Below are 27,969 nucleotides of genomic sequence, written 5' to 3' on the forward strand. Positions count from 1 at the left end.
TTTTATTTTCATAATTTCTTGATGTTTCTTGATGTCACACCAAATGATATGGTGTCACACCATATGATAAATTACACCAAATAACAATCTGTTAACGCAAAAATGTGAATATATGCATTTCACAAACAATAAATCACAGTTTAAGACAAATATATCACATAAAGGATCACTGTTAAAAACTCAGAACTTTGTAAAACAGAATTCCACCAGATATTGTATAGCACTTGGGTAATAGGTGCCACATATTAAATAATAAATGTTAACAAAATGTTAAATATGTTAAAATATGTATAACACTAAACTATTAATTAAACATATGTTTGAAAAAAACATATTTATGTAGGAAAATACAGATTATATCATATAGTGTGACAAATAAATCATATGGTGTGACAGCAAAACCCCATCACACCATATGATATGGGGTCACTCCATATGAGGTTTCATGCACTTAGCAGAACAATGAGTCTTGAGGCTACATGCTAGGATCAAAATCATATGCTCACTTTAACATGGTAACATAGATGTAAAGGTAATTTTGACCAAAAAACTATTTACTTTTGAAATGTTCCTGAAAAATGGGTCACACCAAAAGACAGCGAAAAGTGGAACTGAGATAGGAGTGCTGGAAATACTTGATTTATTGAAAGAAATATGAGAGATAACTCAACACGTAGACTTTCTATGTCCTTCTGAGAAGTTATTATACTTCCTGAATGAGGAAGGACCCCCTATCCCTAAAGGTCTCCACACAATTGCACATTTAAAAAACTTAATTTAGGGTCACACCATATGATATTGATTTTTGGGACAAAATGTTTTTGTTTATGGCTAGTTCAAAAATATTATGCCTGGACTTTAAACACTACAGACTTACAAGTAGACATCTTTAGTATTCATTGTATTTAAGTAATGGGAAAATATATTAATTGGATTTTGTTTTATTCAAAATCAAACTTAATGAAATGGGCTCGGGACAGTCACGCCATATGAGCTTTTCCTGGTTTGGCTGAACATTTTGAGAAATAGGAATATGACTGGCATGAATGGTCCATTTGTTCATATAAAGCAGGTTTTTCTGAACAATATAACCACATTTATTTGCAGATTAGACATTTCTTTACTTCAGTTTGACACTCTGGACCAAAAAAAGGCCATGTCATGTCAACCACCCAGATATGTTTACTAAGGTGTAGCTAAGGTAAACATGGTGGTTGCATAGTTTAAAGAAAGTCTGAAGGTAGACAGTTTAAAGCTTAAACATTCCACTTAACTAATGATTTCTAACAGGTATGTTAAAATGTTAACTATGTTAAAAATGATAACCAGGTTGATTGGTTAACTTAGCTAATGATTTCTAGCAGTTATGGTAAAAATGTTAACAATGCTAACTATGCTAACCAGGTTGATCAGCTAACTTAATTAATGATTTCTAGCAGTTATGCTAAAAATGCTAACTATGTTAGCAATGCTAGCTATGTTAACAATGCTAACCAGGTTGATTAGCTAACTTAGCTGATGATTTCTAGCAGTAATGATTAACAATGCTAACCACGTTCATTAGCTAACTTAGTTAATCCTTTTTAGCAGTTATGCTAAAAATGCTAACTATGCTAACAATGCTAACCAGGTTGATTAGCTAACTTAGCTAATCATTTTTAGCAGTTATGTTAAGAATGTTAAAGGAGTCATAGAACGCATTGTTCGACCATTACAAATTGATCTTTGAGCCTAAATAATGTCATATGTAAATTTGTGGGGCTGAAAACGCCCCAGGAGCACTGCTAGATCGCCTAATACAAGGTCATAAATAAGCCTTGCAATGAAACAGTTTGTTTTTCCCGCCCACTCAGCAAGTTCATGAATATTCAAATGAGATGCGCGCTGATTGGTCTATTGGCCGATATGTCCTGAAAGTTGATTGGCTCAATCCACCGGTCTGAAGCTAGAGCAAAGTGAAACTACGTTTACTGCTGGTAAATAAAGCCAAAGTCTTTGATAAAGCTATCAACAATGGATTTAAATAAGGAATACAGCCGTACATGTATAAACCGAGTCAGAAGAAGGTTCTGACGAAGATGAAGTGCAGCAGATTCCCCAACAGAATGAATGTGTTAGATTGGTAAGTTTTATCAGTACATTTCTTAGTATAGTAACTCTCCAAAGTTAGCTGTAATAACGCTAGCATTACAACGTCTCTGCCATAGACCACATATCTAGATACTATCATCGTAAGAGCAGTTTAACAAGAATTATTAATCGAAGGTATGCAAATGAGAGGGGCCGAGGGGTGTATCTAAAGGGGGATGGGCGCCTATTACGTGTTATCTGAGCTCTGTTCAGATTGGAGCATTTCAACACGGCTGTTTCTATTTCCCAATTTGCATACGAAAGCAGGCGGGGGACGCGGTAAAGTCTTTGGTGTTGTCCTTTGGACACTGCTCGCAGCCTAAATTCAACAGTAACAAGGTGAATGTGGTTTTGAATTCTAGGACTCCTTTAACTATGCTAACAATGCTAACTATGCTAACCATGCTAACTAGCTAACTTGCTACTGAGGACTTCTATTTTGAAACATTTGTTGATAGGGTATCCATGGCTGCCACTATCAGGAATAAAGAAGTTACTGTAGTAAAATCATGTTGGTTGCTATGGAAACGGTCATAAACGCTTAATTTTGATGGTTGCTATGTTGGTTGCTAGGTACATGAAGGTCTCATGTAGTTGACTGGAGGCATAGTTGATGATAACTGACAGTTGGAATGGTTGAACAGTTAAATAGTTGAGCAGTTTCAATGGTTAAATGATTTAATAGTGTATTATTGCAGTGAGGACTTTTATTTTGAAATGGTTGTGGAAAGAGGAAACAGTTTAACAGGATATGTAGTCTTCACAGAGAGATTGTATGCTTAAAGCCTGAGAGAGAGAGGGCTGCTGTAGGTGGCTATGAACACCTGGGATAGGATTCTAATTACTTAACGACCCATTTGTGATGTCATAGAGGCCAATGTTAAGTCTATGGGGAATTTTTAAATAGTTTTTGATTTATAGTTTAAAAAGTATAAAAGGTACAAAGTTGAAAAATAAACAGCAGAATAATAAGAAGAAGCCTAGGAAGAACAGTCCAGTGCATTTTCATGCACAGTAATAATAAGAAGAAGCCTAGGAAGAACAGTACAGTGCATTTTCATGCACTGTAAAAACTAGAAAATGTAATTCCATGGAAGGAATTGCCATTGCATGTAAATGTAAAAAGGTTGCTGTGTAAAACATTGTATTAGTTAAAAAGACAACATACTGTATGACACAATAAGAATAGATGAATAACAATAACCCAATTACAGTTCCATTGAAATTACTTGGAAACCCACATTTAAAAAGTGATTCATGAAAATGCATTAAAATTGTGGATAGTATTTTGGAAAATAACTTCATTTATTAAAATAATAGACTGAAATAAAGTTGCCAACTTCAAACGAGTTGCAAGCGCTGACACTTTGTTTAGTAGGCCTACTGAAGTTCACCTACAGTGAACGAATGATGCTATGCAGCAACCTTTAGGTCTATGGCAGCAACAGGTAGGCTGAGGAAATGATATAGCAAATATAACGTGAATGTGTTAGATTGGTAAGTTTTATCAGTACATTTCTTAGTATAGTAACTCTCCAAAGTTAGCTGTAATAACGCTAGCATTACAACGTCTCTGCCATAGACCACATATCTAGATACTATCATCGTAAGAGCAGTTTAACAAGAATTATTAATCGAAGGTATGCAAATGAGAGGGGCCGAGGGGTGTATCTAAAGGGGGATGGGCGCCTATTACGTGTTATCTGAGCTCTGTTCAGATTGGAGCATTTCAACACGGCTGTTTCTATTTCCCAATTTGCATACGAAAGCAGGCGGGGGACGCGGTAAAGTCTTTGGTGTTGTCCTTTGGACACTGCTCGCAGCCTAAATTCAACAGTAACAAGGTGAATGTGGTTTTGAATTCTAGGACTCCTTTAACTATGCTAACAATGCTAACTATGCTAACCATGCTAACTAGCTAACTTGCTACTGAGGACTTCTATTTTGAAACATTTGTTGATAGGGTATCCATGGCTGCCACTATCAGGAATAAAAAAGTTACTGTAGTAAAATCATGTTGGTTGCTATGGAAACGGTCATAAACGCTTAATTTTGATGGTTGCTATGTTGGTTGCTAGGTACATGAAGGTCTCATGTAGTTGACTGGAGGCATAGTTGATGATAACTGACAGTTGGAATGGTTGAACAGTTAAATAGTTGAGCAGTTTCAATGGTTAAATGATTTAATAGTGTATTATTGCAGTGAGGACTTTTATTTTGAAATGGTTGTGGAAAGAGGAAACAGTTTAACAGGATATGTAGTCTTCACAGAGAGATTGTATGCTTAAAGCCTGAGAGAGAGAGGGCTGCTGTAGGTGGCTATGAACACCTGGGATAGGATTCTAATTACTTAACGACCCATTTGTGATGTCATAGAGGCCAATGTTAAGTCTATGGGGAATTTTTAAATAGTTTTTGATTTATAGTTTAAAAAGTATAAAAGGTACAAAGTTGAAAAATAAACAGCAGAATAATAAGAAGAAGCCTAGGAAGAACAGTCCAGTGCATTTTCATGCACAGTAATAATAAGAAGAAGCCTAGGAAGAACAGTACAGTGCATTTTCATGCACTGTAAAAACTAGAAAATGTAATTCCATGGAAGGAATTGCCATTGCATGTAAATGTAAAAAGGTTGCTGTGTAAAACATTGTATTAGTTAAAAAGACAACATACTGTATGACACAATAAGAATAGATGAATAACAATAACCCAATTACAGTTCCATTGAAATTACTTGGAAACCCACATTTAAAAAGTGATTCATGAAAATGCATTAAAATTGTGGATAGTATTTTGGAAAATAACTTCATTTATTAAAATAATAGACTGAAATAAAGTTGCCAACTTCAAACGAGTTGCAAGCGCTGACACTTTGTTTAGTAGGCCTACTGAAGTTCACCTACAGTGAACGAATGATGCTATGCAGCAACCTTTAGGTCTATGGCAGCAACAGGTAGGCTGAGGAAATGATATAGCAAATATAACGTTAGCTAGCTTGCTAACAACAAACATGATGGCAATGATGAGAATGATAACAATGTAGCTTGTACTGTAGGCTACAAACGACTGTGAGAAGAAGGCTTAAACCTAAATGGTACAACTGGCATATCAGGTTGGACGCTGAGTTAAGACTGGCCTGGCTAGAAGCTAACGTTAAATTTGATTGTCGTTAGCTAAATATAGTGCTCACGTTAGGGTTTGATTGTAGCCTGGCTAACGCCTCCCACTTCTCAAATGAGACGTGGTCTGGCAACCAGACGTTCATTTTCTCGTATTTGAAAAAATGCCCAGATCCGTTCATTGGGCGCCACGGATGTCAATCAAATGCGTCTCTGCATAGCTCTTCATGGTCTTGCTTTCTCCCCTGTTCTGTGATTGGCCTCCAACATCAGGCGAACATGGGGGCGTTAGTTTCCAGACTGGCTTAGCAGCGTGAAAGAAATCACCGCGCAAGGCAGTATGGGAAACCCAGGCTAGTTTGATTGTCTAACTATGGTCTAACTATTAGGTGTTCCCAACGTCGCCTAGAGCTAACCGTTTACTTTAACGAAGCAAGATAGGAGTGGGCAAGGCCTACTGCAGGAGACAAGACGAAGACGATAACGTTCCGTGGCATGGTATCAGCGTTTGATTGCTTCTTCTAGTGTTTACAGCCAGAGAGGGTTAAAGCGGAGCAGGTGGCTTAATGAAGGATCCTTTGCTACAGCTGTAGCTTAATGAGCACTACGTAACAATCCATTTCTGCCGCCAAAGCGTCTCTAAGTTAAGTCTATGGGATTTTTTTACTCTTTTATCGTAAATATCTCAAAAAGTATAAAGTTCACAAATGTGAAAAATAATAGAACAAATCTCCGTTTCAAGACCTTTGTAGGAGTGCTTGAATGACGGCAAACGGTTCAGTGGTTCTAGAGCCTTTGATAGTTGATTATGGTCGGAAGAAGAATAAAGATAACGATAAGAAGAACAGGGATAACAGTACATTGCATTTACATGCAATGTAATAATAAAAAGAAAAAACAAAGGAATATCAATACAGTGCATTTCCATGCACTGTAATAAAAATCAATAGAAATGCAATTCCAAGGAATTACCAGTGCATGAAAATGCAAAAGTGTATAGATAAATAATGTAGATAGGGTTACTAAGGAGAAGCTAGGGTAAACATGGTGGTTGCATAGTTTAAAGAGAGTTGATAGTGTGAAAGTAGACAATGTAAAGCTTAAACATTCCAGTTCTAACGTACAGTAACTAATGATTTCTAACAGGTATGTTAAAATAATAACTATGCTAACAATGATAACCAGGTTGATTGGTTTACTTAGCTAATTATTTCTAACTAACAGTTATGGTAAAAATGCTAACAATGCTAACTATGTTAACAATGCTGACCAGGTTGATCAGCTATCTTAACTAATGATTTCTAGAAGTTATGTTAAAAATGCTAACTATATTAACAATGCTAACCAGGTTGATTAGCTAACTTAGTTGATGATTTCTAGCAGTTATATTAAAAATGCTAACTATGCTAACAATGCTAACTATGTTAACCATGTTTACTAGCTAACTTGCTAGTTGGGACTTTTATTTTGAAACATTTGTTGCTAGGGTATCCATGGTGGCCACTATCAGGAATAAAGAAGTTACTGCAGTATAATCATGTTGGTTGCTATGGAAACTGTCATAAATGCTTAATTTTAATGGTTGCTATGTTGGTTGCTAGGTATGTGGAGGTTTCATATAGTTGACTGGAGGCATAGTTGATGATAACTGACAGTTGGAATGGTTGAACAGTAAAATAGTTGAGTAGTTTCAATAGTTAAATGAGTTAATAGTGTATTGTTGCAGTGAGGACTTTTATTTTGAAACAGTTGTGGACAGAGGAAACAGTTTAACAGGATATGTAGTCTTCACAGAGAGATTGTATGCTTAAAGCCAGAGAGAGAGAGAGAGAGAGAGAGAGAGAGAGCTGCTGGCCACCTGGCATAAGATTCTAATTGCGATGATGTCATAATCACAATGTTAAGTCAATGGGGAAATTGGTAATGCTTTAGAATAACATGTGCTTATTAGCTATTAACAGTGCATAATAAACAGTTAACAATTAGTTGCTAACCGTTAGTTAACTGTTGTTATCCTTTAATAACATTAACTAACTGTTAACATACAGCTCGTAAGTGTTAATAAGCAGCAGTTAAAGGTGCTTACAACAAGCATATTTGTTAACAGTTAACGTGCAGCTTGTAAGTGTTAACAAGCAGCTTGTTAACACTAGAAGCGCCGCGCCGTTCTGACCCACTTATACCTAGAAGCGCCGTGCCCCGGTCATTTGACCGCTTTGACGACCTACTAGAAGCGCCGTGCTGGTGTGAACTACTGAAAGCGCGGTGAGGCGGTCAAAAGACCGCTGAGTCCTTAGACTGGGAGGCTGTTACTTACACAAAATGATCGCTAGATGGCGCTTCGTGCACGAATCAAATCGTTTGGTCAAATTCAGTTTGCACTAAGCCATATATCATTCGTGTCAGACCGTGTTGTTGATAGTCTGTAGTTGTTTCATTATGACATACAGCACGTTCGAGTTATATGTTCATTTATTTGTATTGATTTGTGTTGTTTGAGGTAAAAACTCTGGAAGAGTTCTTGAACAAACTTTAAGCAAACTTGACTTTCAACTAAAATGCTCTAAAAGTGAATGGGTGGCTAGTTCCAATTCACTCCCCAAATTCATTTCTATTCATTTAATAGGTAGCCTATGTTTGCGCCGCCGAAAATGATCGGACCTGGATCAAAGAGCCTAACAGTCTGGTTTCAATTACACAGTAGCCAGGATTTCAGGCCGCATTTTACAGGCTACCGTGGCTACTTTCTAAAACAATTTTTATTCATTTAGGGAGAAGCATCTTATAGGGTCTAGTAGCTACATCGGAGAGAGGGAGATGGAGAGCTATGCTGAGCAGAAAGATATTCTCAGTTTTGTGAATGTGTATGATATGTTTGCGATGTCTGCTGAAAAAAAGCTATAGGCCTATTGTTTCTACAATTTAAGCTAACGTCTATGTGAATTTGAGATTCAGCATTGAGACACACATTTTAGCAGCTCAGTAGAGGAGAACTGTAGCCCACTGGTTAGAGCTTCGGCCTCATATCTAAAGGGTTGCTGGTTCGATCCCCGACCTGTTCATGGCGGAAGTTCTTTTAAGCAAGGCATCAATAAATACAGGCTATATTCTATTCTATTTTTTTCTATTCACACAACTACACGCACGCTGGCGAATTCGAACATTCTGAAACGCGCATATGTGATGAAACATGATTGCGCATTCTTCCACGAGTTGCCTAAACACTAAACAGCCAGCCTACAGCCTAGCCTATGCAGGGGACAGAGAGAGGCGGTGGGGGTGGGGAGGCAGTTAGTTGTCCTCAATGCCGCGATGATGTCTGTAGTAGCCTAGCCTAGACGAGTGGATGGGGGAGGGGGAATGATCGGTTTCAAATAGGCTATGTTTGCAATGGATAGTGTGTTATGTATAGACCCCGAAGCCATTTGCTTTGAGAATAACGGCTGGCTGATGAAATAGTTGGCTGGCTAGCTGGCTCAGCCAAAACCTAAATGAGGCAAAGTCGCTAAAGTTTTCATGACTGATAATGGCATGTTGCCACTTCATGTCTACAGATGTCTATATTGTACTAGATCTCAACACACAATGTTATTGTATTGTTTTGGACAACGTTCTGCACGTTTCACTTCAATGTAGACTGCATGCGTTGTGAACAGCGCAGCAATGTCTGGAAAGGAAACGGTGGAAGTCGCAGTAGCCTAATAGCCTATCGCGTTCAATGTTGTAAATCCGTCTGTTCCAGAATATTTGGTTCATATCATCAATCTTTGGTTTTGGTGTTTGTGCAACCGGGCCCTGAAGATTTAACAAAAGTCTGACTAGCCCTACGTAGGAATTAGGAAAGTATGTAAGGCGAGATCAAGATTAGGCTACGTTGTTTGCTTCTTTCCCCCATGTCGTCAACTCACTGTGAGTCCTGTGTATCGTAGCAACGAGCACAATACTGATGTGGTGTGTCCAGTGGGAAAATCTCATGTAGGCCTAGTCTCTAGGCTCGTTTATTTTTCGCGTGTCTCTATGATATAATTATTTTTAGATGCAAAAAGTCTAACTGGCTTAGTCAAAGTTTGTCAGATGGCGGCTCAATTTGGCTCAGAAAATTATTGGCTGGCGAAATTATTTTTCGTTAATGGTAAACAGTATGTGATTCATCCGTTTATTTCAGATAGTTTGTTATTAAAAACCATTAACAAAAAATAATTGTTCGTCGACGTTGAAAAACGGTCAGAGAATTCAGTCAATATAAGCTACTTTATTTCGCTCTTGCCAAGTTGTGAACCCAGGTCTCCTGCGTATTAGTCGAGAGAGTTAACGTTGCGCCACTGAATGAATGTATAGCAATCAATTGGAAATAGATTTGTTTGTCCAGCAAATATGTAAGAAAATGCTTATACATTAGTCTGAGCTTTAAAAGATAGCCTACAAATAGAAGATAAGATACAACTATGAATGTACGTAGGCATACGCGCCCTACGTACATAAATAGGCTTCGACGAATTTCAGCTGAAAATATTTTTTGCACACGTAGGCCTGCCTAATAGAACAACGTCGCAACGTTTTCAAAACAAACTCGCATTTTACCACTGTAAATCGCCTCCATAGACTATGCCATGTAAATGAAAAATAGTTATTAAAATAAATCACATATAATACAAATTGCACATATATAAACTATATGTTTTATGGTAAAATATTATTCTCATGCCCGACTGACCGGAAACCCTTGCGACATCTGCTGTGAGAAAAGAGAATAGCAGCCTGGACAAACATGGCCGAACGCGAGACAACATAGTGTTGTCACATAAGTGAGCGCAAAATAGTTCTAAACTAGCTTGTACCGGTGTGCTTTTGATCATGTAAAAATTCTGGGTGACAAAACACGCGTATTTAGGAAAAGTCGTGAACGTAGGGTCCTGGAATTTAATCGAGTGAAAAGATTTTTTTTTTTTTGTAATCACAGCGGTCAAATGACCGCAGCCCGGCCGGTCTAGGTATATCTAGGTCAAACCTACACGGCGCTTCTAGTAATACGCGTCAGTGGTCAAATGACCGGCGCTTGGCGCTTCTAGTGTTAATGGTGAAAAAAGACATTTCTTACCTACTTGTAGTAAATTCTGCAGCCCCCCAATCTAAAGCGAGAACTATGTAGCGAACAGTTAACAAGTTACTTCTTACCTGCTTGTAGTACTTTCTGCAGCCCCCCAATCTAAAGCGTGAACTATGTAACTAACAGTTAACAAGCCTAACGTTCTATCTTTAAATCGGTTAAGCTGTGAGAAATGCACCTTCAAAATTGCTGCAAATGCTGGGATGCGAACCCGGGCCGCCTGCATCCCATTGTATGCCGTATCCCACTGAGCTAAGTTCACACAATCATAACAGGTGAAATTGTTTTACTTGTTTCTAATTCCCGCCCATGTTTTTTTATCATACCAATTACTCTTTTTACAAATAAGTTTCTGATGGTGTTTCAGTTCAGTGAATGCATAAAACAGTCATTTTTTCCGCAGTCTACGTGTAAAGCAAAGATCATAGAGCGCTACGCTCTGCTCTAGAGTCTGTGGCGTAAATATTTGGTTACCTAACAACCAAGGCTTAAACGAAGTTTAAGCTAGTTAGCTTAAAACAATAAAGGGTCGTATTAGCATTAGGTCAAATAGAGGCGAGGCAGGATGTCTGTCCCTATTTATAGTCTCCGACTCCTCTCCACTTTTTCTTAAATGATAGCTCTTAGTGTGTGTTTTTATATTTGTAAAAAGAGTAATTGGTATGATAAAAAAAAACATTGGCGGGAATTAGAAACAAGTAAAACAATTTCACCTACAATGAATGCGTGAACTTAGCTCAGTGGGATACAGCATACTGTGCGACACAGGCGGCCCAGGTTCACATCCCACCATTTGCAGCCATTTTGAGGGTGCATTTCTCACAGCTTAACCGATTTAAAGATAGAACGTTAGGCTTGTTAACTGTTACATAGTTCTCGCTTTAGATTGGGGGGGTGCAGAATTTACTTCAAGTAGGTAAGAAATGTCTTTTTTCACCATTAACAAGCTGCTTGTTAACACTTACAAGCTGCACGTTAACTGTTAACAAATATGCTTGTAAGCACCTTTAAGTGCTGCTTATTAACACTTACAAGCTGTATGGTAACAGTTAGTTAATGTTATTAAAGGATAACAACAGTTAACTAACTGTTAGTAACTAATTGTTAACTGCTTATTATGTTGTTAATAGCTAATAAGCACATGTTATTCTAAAGCGTTACCGGGAAATTTAATAGTTTTTATTTAATAGTTCAAAAAGTATAAAAGTTACAAAGTTGAAAAATACATAGCTCAAGTAAGACCTACGCAGCACAGTCTGAATGAAGTTTCTACGTTAAACGGTTGAGGCTGAATTAGAAGCACAAAAAGCGTTAGAAGAACAATATCAAATGCTATAAAAATAAGAAGATATTGGATAACAGTAGAGTGCATTTTCATGCACTCTAATAAGAAGAAGCAGCCTAGGAAGAACAGTAATAAGAATACTTTGGAAGAACAGTATAGTGCATTTTCATGCACTATAATAACTATGTGCTTATTGACATCTTAGTTGTGGAGAAGAAGGAAAAGACTGTACTTTGGTTGTAACTCTGGTTGCTATATCACACATAAAAAAAGTGGTATAGTACCATCCCTTGTTGGCTTTGTTGTTTATTTTTTAACACGACTCAGATCCTGGATAAGACATTAGTATAGACACAGTGGTAACCAAGCCTAAAAATAATGAATGCACCAGCAATGTGTTAAGAAGTACTTGTATTGTGTTCTAGCTGCTCAGTATTCAATAATTGCATAATTTAAAACCCCTTGTGCTTTGTATAAATGAATAGGAATCCAGAGCTGGCTGCAGTGTGCCGACACAGCAAAACCCTCCTTTTATACCCAGGGGCAGAAGCTCAAAATTTGCAAGACATGAACGAAGATGTCACTGGAGATGTGCAGAATGTCATCATTATCGATGGAACATGGAGCCAAGCCAAGGACATGTTTTTCAAGAACTCCCTTTTTCATCTTCCTAAGCAGGTATGTCTGCTGTCTGTACTTTAAGCTTGAGCACACACACTGTTTTCCTGTGTATTTAACATTTGCTTTCACAGCTGTATTTTCCCAGGTTTTCATTTGCACATTTGAACCATGCATTGCACCTACTTGTCAGCATGGCAGCCCTCATTTGTCAATCAAAAGTAGAAACCAGTACATTTGTAGGGATCATGTTATGACAGGGCTGATGTGATTTATGAAACATTCTTGTCACTCCAATTCTGACGTAAGAATTGTTTTGGCAAATGTGGTGGCATGTGGTTACGCCTGTTTTATGTTTGTTTTGTTCATGAGGACCATGGTGTTTTAATCTTGTAAGCAAATGCTCCATGTATTTATCTGTATTTGTGTAAAATGTGTGTATAATTCTGTATCAGGTGCAGCTGAGCAGCACACCTTCAAGTCAGTATGTTATTCGTACTCAGCCCACTAACATGTGCTTGTCAACACTGGAATGTGCAGCCATCACTCTGTCTATTATGGAGAAGGACCCAGCCATCCAAGAGGTGAGTTTTTAGAGAGGTAGCAAGAAGGAACCTTAAAAACTAGAATGTAGTCCATATAAGTATTTTAAACTGCTGCTGTAGCTATCATGTGTGAATATCTAGAACACAGTTTGAAACCAACTGAATATCTGTTATTACATCCTGCCACTACAGTCCTAACATGCCAAGCTTCCAGTGTCATGCCATGCCAAGCTAGCTATGCTAGCCGCAGTCATAATAATTTACAACTAGTAAAGCACTCCCAAGAGTGCAGACCTCCGCCTGCATTGTTCTTCCTTGGTTGTCATACATTTGAACCTAAACTGTTCAGATCGCCACCACGTGGCCATACCATGCTCCAGATGGTGATACGGATCACTCCCATTCCCACTCCCACTCCCAAATGTAATAGTTTCTTCCTTGGGTCATTTCAGATCTGAAGAGCTCTTAATCAGGTCATTTGATTAGAACGGCTTCTCCTATCCTGACAAACGCAGAAGCCCTCAACTGTCCAAGCAGCAGTCCTGTTTGCTAGCATGCTAGATGCTAGTCCATTGTTCACATCCTCATCCAGACGTAAGGCAGATCAAAGCTCTTCGGTGACTACGTTTTACACAGAGTTTAGAGTGTCCCGATTTAAGTCCCAGACCAGATGCTGGGAAGGCTGCTCTCGTAGTGCATTCATGAAGGCCACTCTCATAGGGGGGGAATTCTCCCCTTCGTGCGTAAATAGCGCTTAAGCTTTTCTTTACGCATGGATGTTGCGCACCTATGTTTTACAAGCATTCTGCCGTCCCAGCTTATGACACACCCACATAGCCTAAATTCCAAATCAAGGCGGCCTTATGAAAGAGGCGTGATTTATTTAAAATATCACGCCTTATTAATTTAGGTTGATATGAAAACGTGGAACGTGGACTTTCTCATTGACCTTCTGAATGCCATTTAAATCCAGAAAGAACACCAACCAGTCTTTGATTTTGAAAACATGCAAGGTGAACTGAATAAAGAACTGCCTACAGTAAATGGTGTCATCACATAGCTTAACAAAGAAATTACTTAACGAAATTTTGCTTTGACGTTTGTTAATAAAGAGTCATGAGTCAAGAGACGTGCTTGAGGTGTGTAGATTTATAATTCAAAAACTAACAGTTGACAGAAAGTTTTCGCTGACAGCTGCCTCGCATAATATCAATTTATCTATGCTAAGAAATATGTAGACTGACATCTGCAGCTTCAAACACAATAGAGAGACATAACTCTTATGGCATAACGAAAAGACGAGAGAATAAACTATGCTGCTCCACTATAGTGCAGACGTCTGTGCAAATGTATGGATGACTTCGGTGAAGTTGGAAAGAAACGGACAGATTCGAACGAAGTATGCTATGGGATTATGACTTCTCGTCAAGTTAAAACTGAAGATGCAGAAACTGAGAATTCGCCCCATAGTGCATTGCGTTAATGACACAGGTGGTCTTCTGTCAGTTGGAATTGACGTTGCGGGCTAGACTCTCTCAGACTCAAAAAAGTGATAGGCTGGCTACAAATCGCTTTGAAAAAAGTGCTTACACATGTCGGTGGTGTCCAACGTTGAGTGTATGAAAATACATCAAAAAAGCCGTGGAGACCATATTTTTCATTGATCAAGCATGGAGTTACTTTTTAAAGATTAGATACAAAGATGGAACACAACATAACATATATATTTATTTTTTTACAAAAATTCAAACATAAACGAGAAGCTAGACAGAGTGGCGTGACTCGCCAGCATACCCATATCCTAGCAACTCAACATATGATTGATAGGATCATCATCAGCCCAAGAATTAGGACCCTTATGGCCTGTGCAGACTACATGATTTCAGCCCGATTTTGCCACAATTGTGTCGTGGCCGACAAATTTCCATTGTCGTGTCCGAATATTCAAAGTTGGGAACGACGTTCGAAGGAGGAAGCATCTTGTAATGTGACATGTATAACGACCCGCGATTTATTGTCTGCGACATTCTACAACGTTACGACCAAAAGTCTAGCATGTCAGATTTTTTTGGGAATACCCTACGACTCCCATGTTGACACTGACACTATGACGACACACGACGAGAAGGCTACGATAGATGATCTTGTAATGTGGCCACTCTTGCGACCAAGATGCGGCAAGATTTTTAGGTTCTCTGATCACCTAATCTGACATGGTCAATCGTAAAAGATAATCGTGAAAGAAAGAAAAATCGTGTGCTCTGTACAGGCCATTACAGATGGATGTGATTATTCAAAATCCTCCTGTTATCTTCACATAGGACAAAAAATAGCTCTGGACTTCTCAAGGATTTCCCAATATCAGTTAAACTGGCGAAGATTCAAAGCCAACACGTCCATTCTATTCTTGCTCAGGTGCATGTGTTATGATGTAGGGATACCAGTGTTGTAGTACTCGAGTCCAGGACTCGGACTCGAGTCCGAGTCATTAGCTAAATTTAGAGACTCGTGACTTGACTTGGACTCGAGCACTGAATGACTCGGACTTGGACTCGGACTCGAACATTCAAAGCATTCAGACTCGAAAATTGAGATGAAGACTCGACTTTGCCCATGAGTTTTGTGTTTACAGTTTGCTTACCATTAATTCCTGCAGACGCCCCTGTATGAAAGTTCATAGCGTCCGCCTTTAGGACTTTTTTTAGTTTTTAGTTTAAAACCTTATAGGCTATGCTTACTTTAGTGCGGAACTTGGACACGACTTGACCAAAAAGTACTCCACTTGAATCAATAGTGACTCGACTCGGACTTGACTCGGATGAGTAGTGGACTCGACTTGGACTCGACTCGAAACATTTTTTTAATGACTTGGACTTGACTCGGACTCGGACACTGGAGACTCAAACCTGGACTCGGACTCGAGGCATAGTGACTTGACTACAACACTATGTTTCAGTTATTACAATTACAATTTTGATGTGAAAACATTTGAAAACTGACAATGAGTAGGTGTCTGCTGTCGTTTCCATCAGGGGCGGAGCCAGGGGGTGGCCCCGAATCTCACGTCAAAAGCCCCGCCTGACGCAAAGTGTGTCAAAAAACACACCCATTCTTCTCTGTTACATTGCTCCGTGATTATTCGTAGCAGCGAGATGAGACCTTTATTGCATGAAAGAGCAGAAGCGGGGCTTTCCAACGAGACTAGACACTTGTCTGTACGATCAAGTATGAAAATAAAAAAAAATCACAAAGTTAAATTTACAGTCTGTTTATTTACAGTCTATATTGCACTGTGTTCACAAGGGCATCCATTACTCTCGCTTGAATTACTCGCGAACCCGGCATCGCACTGACATGCCACGGATATCAATGGAGAAACAGAGCTTTCCATTGATACCAACTACATCGATCATTTTGTGTTATGAAAACAGATGAGGCGACAAACAAATAATAATGTCATATAGCGTAGGCTACCATTATACAGATACCAAATACAACCTTCTAGGTCATAAAACAGACGAAGTGACCGCAAAATAATAACTTCATTTAGCTCCACTTACCCCATGTTTTGTGTGGCATAATATCCTATGTTCATAATCCAACGTTATCATGTGTTTCTCTATGGCAAGGCATGTTCATAATACGGTTTTGAGATCCTAGCAAACTCCTGTATGGTATCCAATTCAAGACTGATATTGCATCCAAATTAGTTTGAAAAATAAACACTTTTTTTGCCTTTACTTTGATAATTGCAATGCAGTAACAAATTATTATAGATAATCATCATGTGCATGTCATATGTGCTACCACGCAAACAAGTAAGGTCAGATCAGCTGGTGTCACAAATATGGAGCGCAAAAAGTGTCAAAAAGTCATTTTTCATCACTAGCCTAAATAAAAATGGCCATATTTCTGGAAGGCACACACCCCATATTTCTGTAAATTGCTCAGCCCCAAAGTATCCCTCCACCATGGTTCTTATATTGCCATTTTCAGGGCAGTCAGACCTACACAACCATGAAAGTAATGTCGAGCTGTCAGCTTGCTGTGATGAGATATACATCGAAATGTAAGAATTTGTGCAAGTATTTATACATGATATTGTGGCAGATCTGGGTAGCCTAGACTGTGCTGAAAAAAAAAACCCAGTATGTAGCATGTGTGAATGGCACTGACCAGGATTAGTGCTTCTAAGTAGAGGTAGTGAAAATGCCCTTAAAACAGCCTAGGGCTCATAGTATTGTCTTGTGCAGGCCATGCAACTGAGAATGTAGAATATGAATCAGAAGGCGTTTAGGATTTGCGATGTCTTCCCTAAAGTGGACTAGAATGCAGGAAATTGCATCTAAGAAATCCAAAATTTTATGGGGGAGGACCCACAGACCCCCCTATGGGCTTAACCCTTTAGGCGCCAGAGGTTTTTTCCAAAAACATTCAATTTTGACATATTAATTTCAAAAGGCTTTAAATTAAAAGTGATAGAGACTTTCTGTAAATTAGAGAAATATTAAGGATGACCCAAAGTTTATATAGGGATTAAATGTATCCAACTAATTTGCATATTATGACGTCATATGGTGGTGGCCATCTGGATTTTTGAATTTTCATGATTTTTTTTATATTATTATTAAAATATTAATATTTTATATTAGATTTTAATATATTATATTATTAATATTTTTGCTGACAGACATACACATCACCAGGACATGAACAAACATTGTACCATACTGAATGGTCAGGGAAATAGTAAATCATCATAGGCTACTAATAGCAAGATGATGGGAATGATGATGATGCTGCGAATTTATGTAGCAGGCCTTTTGCCATAGAGATAATGAATCCCTGTTCATCCAGGTGACACTTCTTGTAGTGTTTCATGGTGTGGTACCTCTAATTGCAGGGCACAACACAAAGGCCCACCACACACTGCCTTCACCTGTATTTTGTCTGACTATGGCCTTTAGATCTGCCACTTTGAGTTTTTTTTTTATTATTATTATTATTTATTTTTTTTAGTTGACAGACATTCACATCACAAGGACATGTACACACAAAAAGAACACAAATTGTGCCATACTAAATGGTGAGGGAAATAGTAAATCAATAGTGTAATAAATAATAAATGGAAAGATGATGGGAATGCAAATTTCTGTAGCAGGCTTTTTATTGTAAATATAATGAATCCCTATTCATCCAGGTGACACTTCTTGTAGTGTTTCATGGTACTTCTCATTGCAAGGCATAACATAAAAACTCACCCCACACTGCCCACCTGTTGCCTATTTTGTCTGACGACAGCCTGTAAGTAAGGTCTGCCACGCGCGCCTCCTGAGTGGAGTGAATCAGCATGGCTGCCCTGCTGAAAAAAACAGCCTGACCAGCTAAAGGTGGTTTGCTGGTTGACCAGCTTGTTAACAAGCTTATTTGACCACCCTTTGATGGTTAACCAGCTAGACTAGCAAAACTCTCGCGAAAACACACCTTCAGCTGGTTTACCCAGCTTATGATGGTAATTCAGCTGGTTTTGATTGTCGTACCACCTTAAGCTGGTCATTTTAGTTGGTGTTGCTGGTCTACATTGCTGGTTTTTACTGGCCACGCCAGCTTATGTTGGAAAACCAGCTTGACCATCTTTGTCAAGCTTGACAGGCTGGTCACCAGCATGACCATCTTAAACCAGTTGTATCCAAACGACAGGCTGGTCACACCAGCACGACCAGCTTCCTCAGATGGTCACGCCAGCATGTCTAGCTGGTGGCCTAACCAGCTACACCATCTATTGATATTAGACAAAGGCTCCACTACATTACCACCGTCCTCCTCCGATTATGGAGAGGCACACGGTCACTGTCGAGGGAGCATATGGCTAGCGCGATAAAAAAAAAAAACACATTGCCCCGGCCATAAGCTTTCGTTCTCCACACAACTAACACGTTTGATGAGGGTCTGCTAATTGTTTCACGATATGCCTACTTCTCATTGCAAGGCATAACATAAAAAATCACCCCACACTGCCTACACCTGTTGCCTATTTTGTCTGACGGCACCCTGGATCTGCCACACGCGCCTCCCGAGTGGAGTGGCTTTCGTTCTCATTCTTATTGCGACTATACTGCTGCTACGTTGCCCCACAGTTCTCCTATGGACACTTCGACCTCCATACCGACATACCCAATAGTATTAGACAAATTCTCCATCACGTTACCTGTCCTCGCAATTATGGAGAGGCACAATGAAAACGAAAGGGCAAAATGGCTAGCGCGATAATATATGGCAGTGACCCGACCAATACTGTCGTTCTCTACACAAATAACACGTCTGATGAGGGTCTTCTAACTTCCCTATGAAGACCTAGACCCATGAAATAATGTTCCTAACACTGATATTGGGCAAAGGATCCAAGTTTGTGCTTGTGTAGGACTTATCTCTCACGTTGTCCAGCTTCAGCATTGCTAGGCGGAGACGCGTGTGAATAAACAAATCCCCGTCATCTTCTGAAGGCAGATATTTCCCTTCAGAATAACTGTCAGCGAACAGAAGACCCAACACTTCATTCCTGGTAAACTTTTTCCATGTGCTTAGACGATTGTCTAATGCTAATACTCGTTTACGTTCACAATACCGCTCTGATACAATGGCTCACACGCAAGCTAGCTCAGCTGATATTTTGCACTGATTTAAAGTGCCCTTGCTCGAATATTTGGTATAGAAGCATGACGTAATTCTGAGTCGGGGACGTAGTATGACATGTCTGCCAACTAGTGGCAGGGAGTTTGAACGAAATGTAACACCCTATTTGACAAAATCGGCCGTTTTATCCAGTACCGCATCTTGTCAAGTTAACTCGACGGTGGCGCTTAGAGGGTTAAGCCCTGGATGTTCACAATAGGCGTGTTTCCATCACCCTGGCTCTGGGACTTTTTTGGGGGGGAGGTACTTTTGACCGGGCCGCGACTGGCCTGGTCCTCTCAGACGTTGTGTCTCCATTACAGTGATGGCCCTGTATAGGGAGGGAAAGTGAAAACCAGTGCCCCAAGCGGTTGCGTTCCTATCGAAGAGCAGCTCCAATGTTAAGTCCCATAGACCGACTTTTCAAATAAATACTACGCAGCTATACCAGCGATCTTATCCACCAAAAATATTTTTCAGTCTTCATACTGTTATAATCTACCAACTGTGAAAATATCAGACCCTATTTCGCCTTAATTAAAAAAAAAACGTAATTGCTCGTTTCATTTCATAAATGGACTACAACTACAAGTGACGTGACACCCATCCACGACGTTACTCGCCTAGCATGGTTTGTTTATTAGCCTGTTAGCTAGTTGATTAGTTAGTAGACAATCACACTTACTGCCAGCTCTTGTGTGAGTAGGAGCACAACACAAGTTATCCCAACATAAAGGTAATTACCAGGCGGTTTACATCGCTCTCTGTTATTACAAAAATATGTAAAGCCAGCTTGTAGGCTGAGGTTGCGTGTACGAAACCGCTAGCTAGCTAGCTAGCGAACGTCACTCATTAGGCTACGGTGCAAAAGTTAGCTTGCCAGGTCGGTTAGCAGGCTAAATTAAATGGTTTATTGTGTCCGAAAGTGTGTCTTATTGGTATCACACACAAGCAATGAGGTTAGTTTGTAACAACATACACGTTTAACCACAGTCCAGCAAACCTTACTAGCCCTTGCCATTAACTTTCTATATGTGCTAGCTAGCTCAGTTTACAGGCAAAGTGTAAAAGTATTACGTGTTGGAAAGTGAGTTTTATTGGCATCACACAAGCAAGGACAACAGCGAAAAGCTCTGTTTTGACTAGGAGACTGGAAGGACTAGAAGAGTTATTTTGACAAGTAGAGTCAGGTAGATCGTCTTCTGCTTCTCATGTTGTGAAAAAATCCTCTAGCAACTCCTCACTTCAAATTTCGAGGTTCGTTTGTCATGATCGTCATGATCTGCTGATGTCACTGCCACAACCAATCTGCGCGAGGTAGCCACTAGTACTGCCCAGCGACTCTACCGGGCCGTTTTTAGTACCTACCCTCCATCAGGTACTCCTTTAGTTCCTGTAAATGGCCCTGAAGACGGCCCTGTCGGAACGACCCGGTCAGTTGAGACACGCGCACACGACGAAGTCCCTGAAAAACGGCCCGATAGTTCCGATAGTGGAAACACGCCTAATGTCTGGCTCCGCCTCTGGTTGCCATACTATAATATGAATGTGGTGAACAACACATTTGTTGTGCATTCGTTTAATCCAGGAATTTCCTAGCCTAGAAATCTAGACGCACCCTAGCAGCAAAAAAATTGTTTTGCCTAGGGGGATGGTCTAGGGTCGCACCGTTAAGGCCAAGCCTGCATTCGGCACCAAGTCAGCCTGTCCAATCAGAACAATCTATCTGTGTACGGAGTCCTTGAGCCCGCCTTAGCTCACCTTCGGCTTCCGATATTAGGCGCGTTCAAGTTCAACTCCAAATGACCTCTTGCAGCAACGAGAGCTGCCGGTGACAGCAGGGGAGGGGATACAAACGCTGCTATGAAGTTGTACACTCTCTACTTCCCGTAGTCTAGACTTGACCATGTGACGAAACATGAGGCACGGACCCGCATGGACCCTTATGGATATGAAGAGGCATCTAAACACCTGCACATACGTCAGGGATGTAAAAGCCAATTAGGGCAAAGACTTGACGTCATGAAGGCAGGGTCTAGGCTCCGCAGCGCTCCGCAGTACCTAGAGGGCTGCTGCGCCGCTGCTCAGCAGCCGTCTTGCCACGCCTTGCTTCCGCGATAAGTTGAGGCCATGTGATACCGACTGCCGAGTCGAAAACACACCCATCTAGACCATCGTGGACAGATTTTTAACCACATGCATCTTGTGCTGCGCAGCCATCTTGAACGCGCCTATTGACGCCAGGGGGCTTGCCCATGCGTACGATTGGTCACAAGTACTGGCCTATTACGTGCAGAGTAGTTTGAAAGACACCGGTTTATCCCACCCACAGGCTTCGGCTCTGTGAATGGTCCGACTCCAGACTATACATTTCTGTATAGTTTGGCTTGCCAGGCTAGGAATTTCCACAAATTTAATAATTTCTAATAAATACAATCATTATTATGTTTATCAGAAGTTAGTTATTATCTTTGTAGGAGGCAGCAGTTGCAGGAAGTTATTTGTGGGTGTAAGGTGTGCATGACAGTGAATGTATGAAATGCATTAAAGATGAATCAGTAAATCAAATATAATTGGAAACATTGTGAATGATTCATCACTTTTTGTCTATATGCTCTAGGTTCTTCTCAAGCCCTTAACAGCCTTATGCTCATTCCAACTGCAACATGGTGCTCAGGTTCACCATAGCAAAGAACACCTGCTGAAGTGTGGCCTGTATGACAAACCACTGCCCAAAAACAAGCGCAAGATGAAAAGAATTCAGAAACTTATTACCAATCAGAAGATCTGAGATACACTATAACCGGATCAAATGATATGAACACAGATTTGACAGTCCATAATTCCCTACCAGGAAGATCTGTACATCTTAGGAGGGATGCATATCAGTCACCAAAGAGAGCCATCAACATGCAACAATTGAGATTGAGTGTTTTGTAATGGGTAAAGCATGTTCAATACTTTAAAGCAGGCCCAGAAGAGCATTAATGCCATGTACCTGTTACGATTGACAAATTGAGGAGAGGTACTAGGTAAGGGTAAATGTTATATGGCAGACACTTGCCTCTAGATTACATGTAAATTGTAAAGTTTTACAAACTGTCAAATGTCATGTCTGTCATTGTTCTCTTGAAGTTTAAAATATCTTTTGTTTTATAAATAAAGAAAAAGGGTCCTTTTATTTTTTTCATTCAGTGTCAGTACAATGTATACATAGAACATTACAACAGTAAAGAGGCCTACTGAGTGTTTGGTCCCTAGTACCTAGAGTTGTATACATACATTATCTTCATCAGATATCATAATCAAAATATACAGTGGGGAGAAAATGTATTTGATACCATGCTAAAGTTGCCTAAAAAGAGGAATATAAAATCATCATTTGACAATAAATCTTGTCTTCAAAAAAAAAAGCTAGAGATTGGCATGGTGCTTTTTCCAGTAGGCCTATTAGCCTGTTTGATTTGCATTAAGCTCTAGCTATGGTGAAGGGTATGTGATGATGTGGGGCTATTTTAATTCCAAAGGCCAAGGGAACTTAATCAGGATGCATAATATCCTGGATCCATGAGATAGCTGGCCTTTAAAAATAAAAATCTACCTGCCCCTATGTTAACCCTATGTGTTAAATTCCCATAGGGTTACATAGGGGGTCAAATACTTCCTTCCCCTAGCATTTAAGGAAAACATTTATTTATTTACGATACATTCTTCAATCACAAAAAAAAAATTGGTGTCCTTGGCGGTTAGATTTTTACTCACTTTTTTAATTAAGGCATTAACTCATTGAGTGCCAACAACGTAATATTGCGTTTTTAGCTCCCATGCGTAGAGTGCCAATAACGCAATATTGCGTTTTTCGCTTTTTTTTTAAATGACGAAACTAGACACTCTAACTCACCTTATGTGTGATTTTTGGAAGTCATGAAGAGAACTGAAGTAGATGATGATTGAAAACTCATGAAATCCTACAATCCGGACATTTACGTCTGTCTTAAAGTGGCTTATATCGCCGTTTCTAGAGGAAAAACAGGGATTTTGATGAAAACCAGCCACTGTTTAGCTTGGGATTTCTCAGGAATGGAGACACGTAGAGATAAACGGTTTTCACCCACTGAGAGCTCAGAGTCTCACCTTTCAAATGAGCCATAGTATATGTCCATAACTATAACATAGAATATGCTGTGGCTCTACAAAAATAGTCAAAAATGATCTAGCTTGCCGGCACTCTGGGACATAGCTTCCAAAAACAATGCGGCATTCAATGAGTTAAGATCAAATGTCAAATGATGATTTGTATTTTAGCGTGGTATCAAATACATGTGCTCCGTCCCCACTGTATGTGTGTATAATTAGGGGATTGCCATTTGATGGTCAAAGTGTGGGTGTCTAACAGTATCTTTGGTTTTCTATTGTTCTTATTGGTATATTTGATGGAAAGCACCCTCAGTATAGCTGGCCACTTTTTATTAATCCCACAAATCAGGCATTTCATTTTTACCCAGCTGGATTGAAGAAAATGTCTCCTTGAAGTATAAATTGTGGAAATGTTGTCAATTGTCCTTGCCTTTCTATGGTATGGGACATTCTCCCCGTCAACGTTTGCAAAAGAGCTGCATTAAATTCAATTTGCTAGATCTGTCTGTGTCTTTATTGCTGCATCAAAATGGTGCTGTAATTTTGGAATTTGGAACCGACAATGTAATGGATAATGGACACAACGTGAATGTGACATATGGGTATCATTACCCTACATTAAGGGTTATGATTAAGTTGTCCTTATTCCCTTGCATGTACATGTAAGACTTAAGCTTTCCGCTTGATCCCTGGATGTTAGGGGAAAAGACTAGAATGGACGGGGCATGGGTATCATTACCCTACATTAAGGGTTATGGTTAAGTTGTCCTTATTCCCTTGCATGTACATGTAAGACTTAAGCTTTCCGCTTGATCCCTGGATGTTAGGGAATGGACGGGGCATGTTATACTAGAATACTAGAATGGACGGGGCATGTTGTTACATCAAAGTTTGGGCAAGACTAGACGTTTCTACAGCTCCAGCCAGAGGAAGAGCGAGCACGAGCAGTCGCCTGCCATATCTAGTGTAGGCATTGTTTCTTTGTCATGTGAACCAACACAGTTGCTGCAGGGTAGCGTGGCTATTGTAAAGTTCTACGTTTGTTAGACATGCACAGAAGAATAAGGGCTAGGCAAATAAGACATGTTCACTCTAACACTAGGTTGAACTGTTAACTGTTGTTAATTACTGTGGAATCTACACAAGAGACTACCACCGCAGCCTCAGCCTCAGCCTCAGCTTATGTTCCCTAAAGACAGACTTTGAAAGGCATATCCAGCAATATGCCAAATGCCACAACATCTTGCAGCAACAGGCTCCTCTTGATATTCTGATCTAAGCTACTGGTTTTTTTTTTTTTTTTTTTTTGGGGGGGGGGGGGGGGGGGGGCGGTTGCTTTATTTTTAATTCAAATGATGTTGGTAATTCTTTAGTACCAAAGTGATACGGAAACTCGGTGAGGATGCTGCAAAATCAGGAAACAGGCTTTTATGCTTTACAATGATGATACTAGGATACATCAAGGGAGAGGTACCACAGGGCTGCCAAGTCTCACGCTTTGAGCGTGACAGTCACGCAATTTGACCCATTCTCACACCACACGCCATACTTGACATTTCTCACGCAAAATATTTCCCCATTCAGTGCGCTATATATATATATATATTTTCATGATGATAAACTTTGGTCATTGCCTTGCCATAGTTCGAGCTCTGATTGACCGACAGCAATAACCAATCCATCAGTCCTTTGTGTCTAAATCTCACCAACCACTGAAGGCATCACGCAATATAAACCAATCAGAAGCAACGTAAGGCTGGTCTTGGCGCCTCTAACTTGCCTTTCAAACACAACAGCGCCGACTCCGACAATTAGATTTAAAACGTTCTCCTTGCTGGTTTTTGTTCACAGTTGATTCGCTGTTTCTCCTTGATTTTCCAAGTTAACGTTAAGGCTGCTAAGTCTATCATTGTCCTATACTTGTTGCAGAGCTGTGTAATATTTATTTGCCTCTTTCTTGATAAGTTCACACTTGAAAAATCGACTCTAATCAGAGCTGCCAAATGTCACGCTTTTGAGTGTGACAGTCAAAAAAATGTTCTCTCACGCTTGTCATTTTCGGAAACTTGGCAGCCCTGGGTACCAGCTTCACCCGAAGGTTTCACCGATATCTCTGTTGAACAGAGGATTATCCTTGACTTAAATCTTGCTGTAGGCCAAGGCAAGGTGTGGGGACGTGGCTTCTTGTCACACCATGAGGTCAGATGACAAAGTTTGATGTGGATGAGCTTGGCCTAGCCTGACTCTCGCCAGACCCTTGTAGTTCCGCCATGCTCCACCAGAGGCGTTTCGCTGAGCTCCACACAAGGGTCTGGACGCGAGGGCAATCCAAACCCCTGCCAGTGATCAAAAAATGAGCAACCAATCAGGAGCGCCGAAGCGAGTGTTTGATTCAAATAACAATGGCGGCACGCAGCGAGGAGTCTTGTGCTGACATTGATTCTGCTATTTCAACCGTTTTGTCGAATCTATCGAGTATTCATTCTTTAAGAGATTAACAGAGAATCGTTTGGAAGACATTTATTGGTGGCAAGGATGTTTTTACTCTTCTTCCGACCGGGTTTGGCAAGAGCTTGAAGAAGCCTAGCACGTCATTCAAAATAACAGGCAAGTGGTTTATCAAATCACATGCGAGGATGTTTTACAAGGACCCGCCTTCATAAATACATCTCCTATCGAGAAGTCCCAGATCCTTGTGTGAAGTAGACAGCGAACTACAGGATCTGGCGAAAGTCAGGTTAAGCTTGGCCTGCACAGAGTCCTGACCTCAATCCAATAGAACACCTTTGGGATGAATTAGAGCAGATATTTAGAGCAAGTCTCCTTGTCCAACGTTAGTGTGTAACCTCGGAAATGCGCTTCTGAAAGAATGGTCAAAAATTCCCATAAACACACTCCTAAACCTTGTGGAAGGCTTTCCCATAATAAGAGTTGAAGCTGTTATAGCTACAAAGGGTGGACGGAAGTCATAACAAACCCCATGGATTAAGACTGGGATATGACTGAAGTTCATATTTGAGTCAAGGCAGGTGACCAAATTCTTTTGGCAATATATAGCCCAGGTCAGGTGGCACACGTTACAACTGTCCTCAGAAAGTTGCAGTATACTTTGCGTCATGTTGTGTATTGTATATGTGACCTACAGCTAGAAAATATCAAGCACGCAGGAAACAGTTTGAGACTGATTCAAAAATATATATTTTATTATTCTCTTTTTTGTTCAAATGTCCAGTCTGTGAAAAGGGCCTCCATTAAAACATTCACATTTATTACTTCCAATATGTAAAAGGCTCAAGGTCTCTAGATGCTTAAAACTATGTGCTAGGATGGACAACAATGACTAGAGATAAACAGGGCACTCAACATAGGCTTGGGTATACAATACAAGGGCCAATCAGAACCGGCTACCTCACAAAGAATGTGACACACAAAAAGAAAAGTAAGCAAAGAGTGATTCACAGCAAATAAGAATGGCACCAGCCAAAGTAAAGCAATGATACACACAAAGTAAAGCAAATATAAGCACAACACAAAATCATAAGTGAGGAGGCCTACGTCATAACCTTGTGTGGATGGACTTAGTTTAAGGCCTGACGCCACTGTCAAGCATTAAGAATGCTGAATGTTCACAGTAGGAGGATACAAGGTAAAGAGAGGTATTAAACCTAATTTACAGTTTTTTTCAATCGCTAACAAGCGTTTGTCCATTCATTTGACACATTTTCAAAACTCTAAACACAGTTAGCACAGCATCGGTCTTTTGTGGCCATACTGTACCATTCACACATTTCATGTTGTTTCCAAACAGTATGCAGTCAGTGAATACATTTCCACAATTCTTACATTTTCTTAACAGACAAGCTATACCAGGGGAATCAGGCAGAGGGGAGCCTAAATAGGGCCAACGAGCTGAATGCATTTTTCAACAGGTTCAGTACAGGCAACTCCCCTACCTCACCCAGCCATTCAGACCTCTCATCCTCCTCCCTAGAACATCCTGTGCAAGTCTCCTCAGTGAGAATGGCTAAGGATCACTGTCCCCAGCCTTCAACTCCCACGATGGACACCACCTGGTCAGGAAGTGCTGAACCTGCATCATACCCCTCCCCCTCCATCCCTCCCACTTGTTTGTCTGTATCCAGTAGTCAGGTGAAAATGCAGCTGAGGAGACTAAACCAGAACAAGGCCCCAGGTCCAGATGGTATCAGCCCAAGAGTCCTGAAGGTCTGTGCGGAACAGCTCTGCGGTATTCTGCAGCACCTTTTCAACCTCAGCCTGAGCCTGGGGAGAGTGCCTATGTCTTGGAAAACATCCTGTCTTGTTCCGGTCCCAAAGAAACCTTCTCCATCTACCCTC

General features: G+C 40.1%; 1 protein-coding gene across 1 annotated transcript in view; it reads left to right on the forward strand.

Annotated features, from left to right (window-relative positions):
• dtwd2 (DTW domain containing 2) overlaps positions 1-24,113 on the forward strand; it is a 45,786-nt gene extending 21,673 nt beyond the window's left edge. The window contains exons 4-6 of the mRNA XM_062554052.1: positions 12,127-12,319; positions 12,715-12,843; positions 22,097-24,113. Of these exons, the coding sequence (XP_062410036.1) occupies positions 12,127-12,319; positions 12,715-12,843; positions 22,097-22,267 (493 nt within the window). The 3' untranslated portion in view covers positions 22,268-24,113. The remainder of the gene's footprint in view (positions 1-12,126; positions 12,320-12,714; positions 12,844-22,096) is intronic.
• The last annotated feature ends 3,856 nt before the right edge of the window (positions 24,114-27,969 follow it).

The sequence above is a fragment of the Sardina pilchardus genome, chromosome 14 (genome assembly GCF_963854185.1).
Source record: "Sardina pilchardus chromosome 14, fSarPil1.1, whole genome shotgun sequence".
Lineage (NCBI taxonomy): Eukaryota > Metazoa > Chordata > Actinopteri > Clupeiformes > Clupeidae > Sardina > Sardina pilchardus.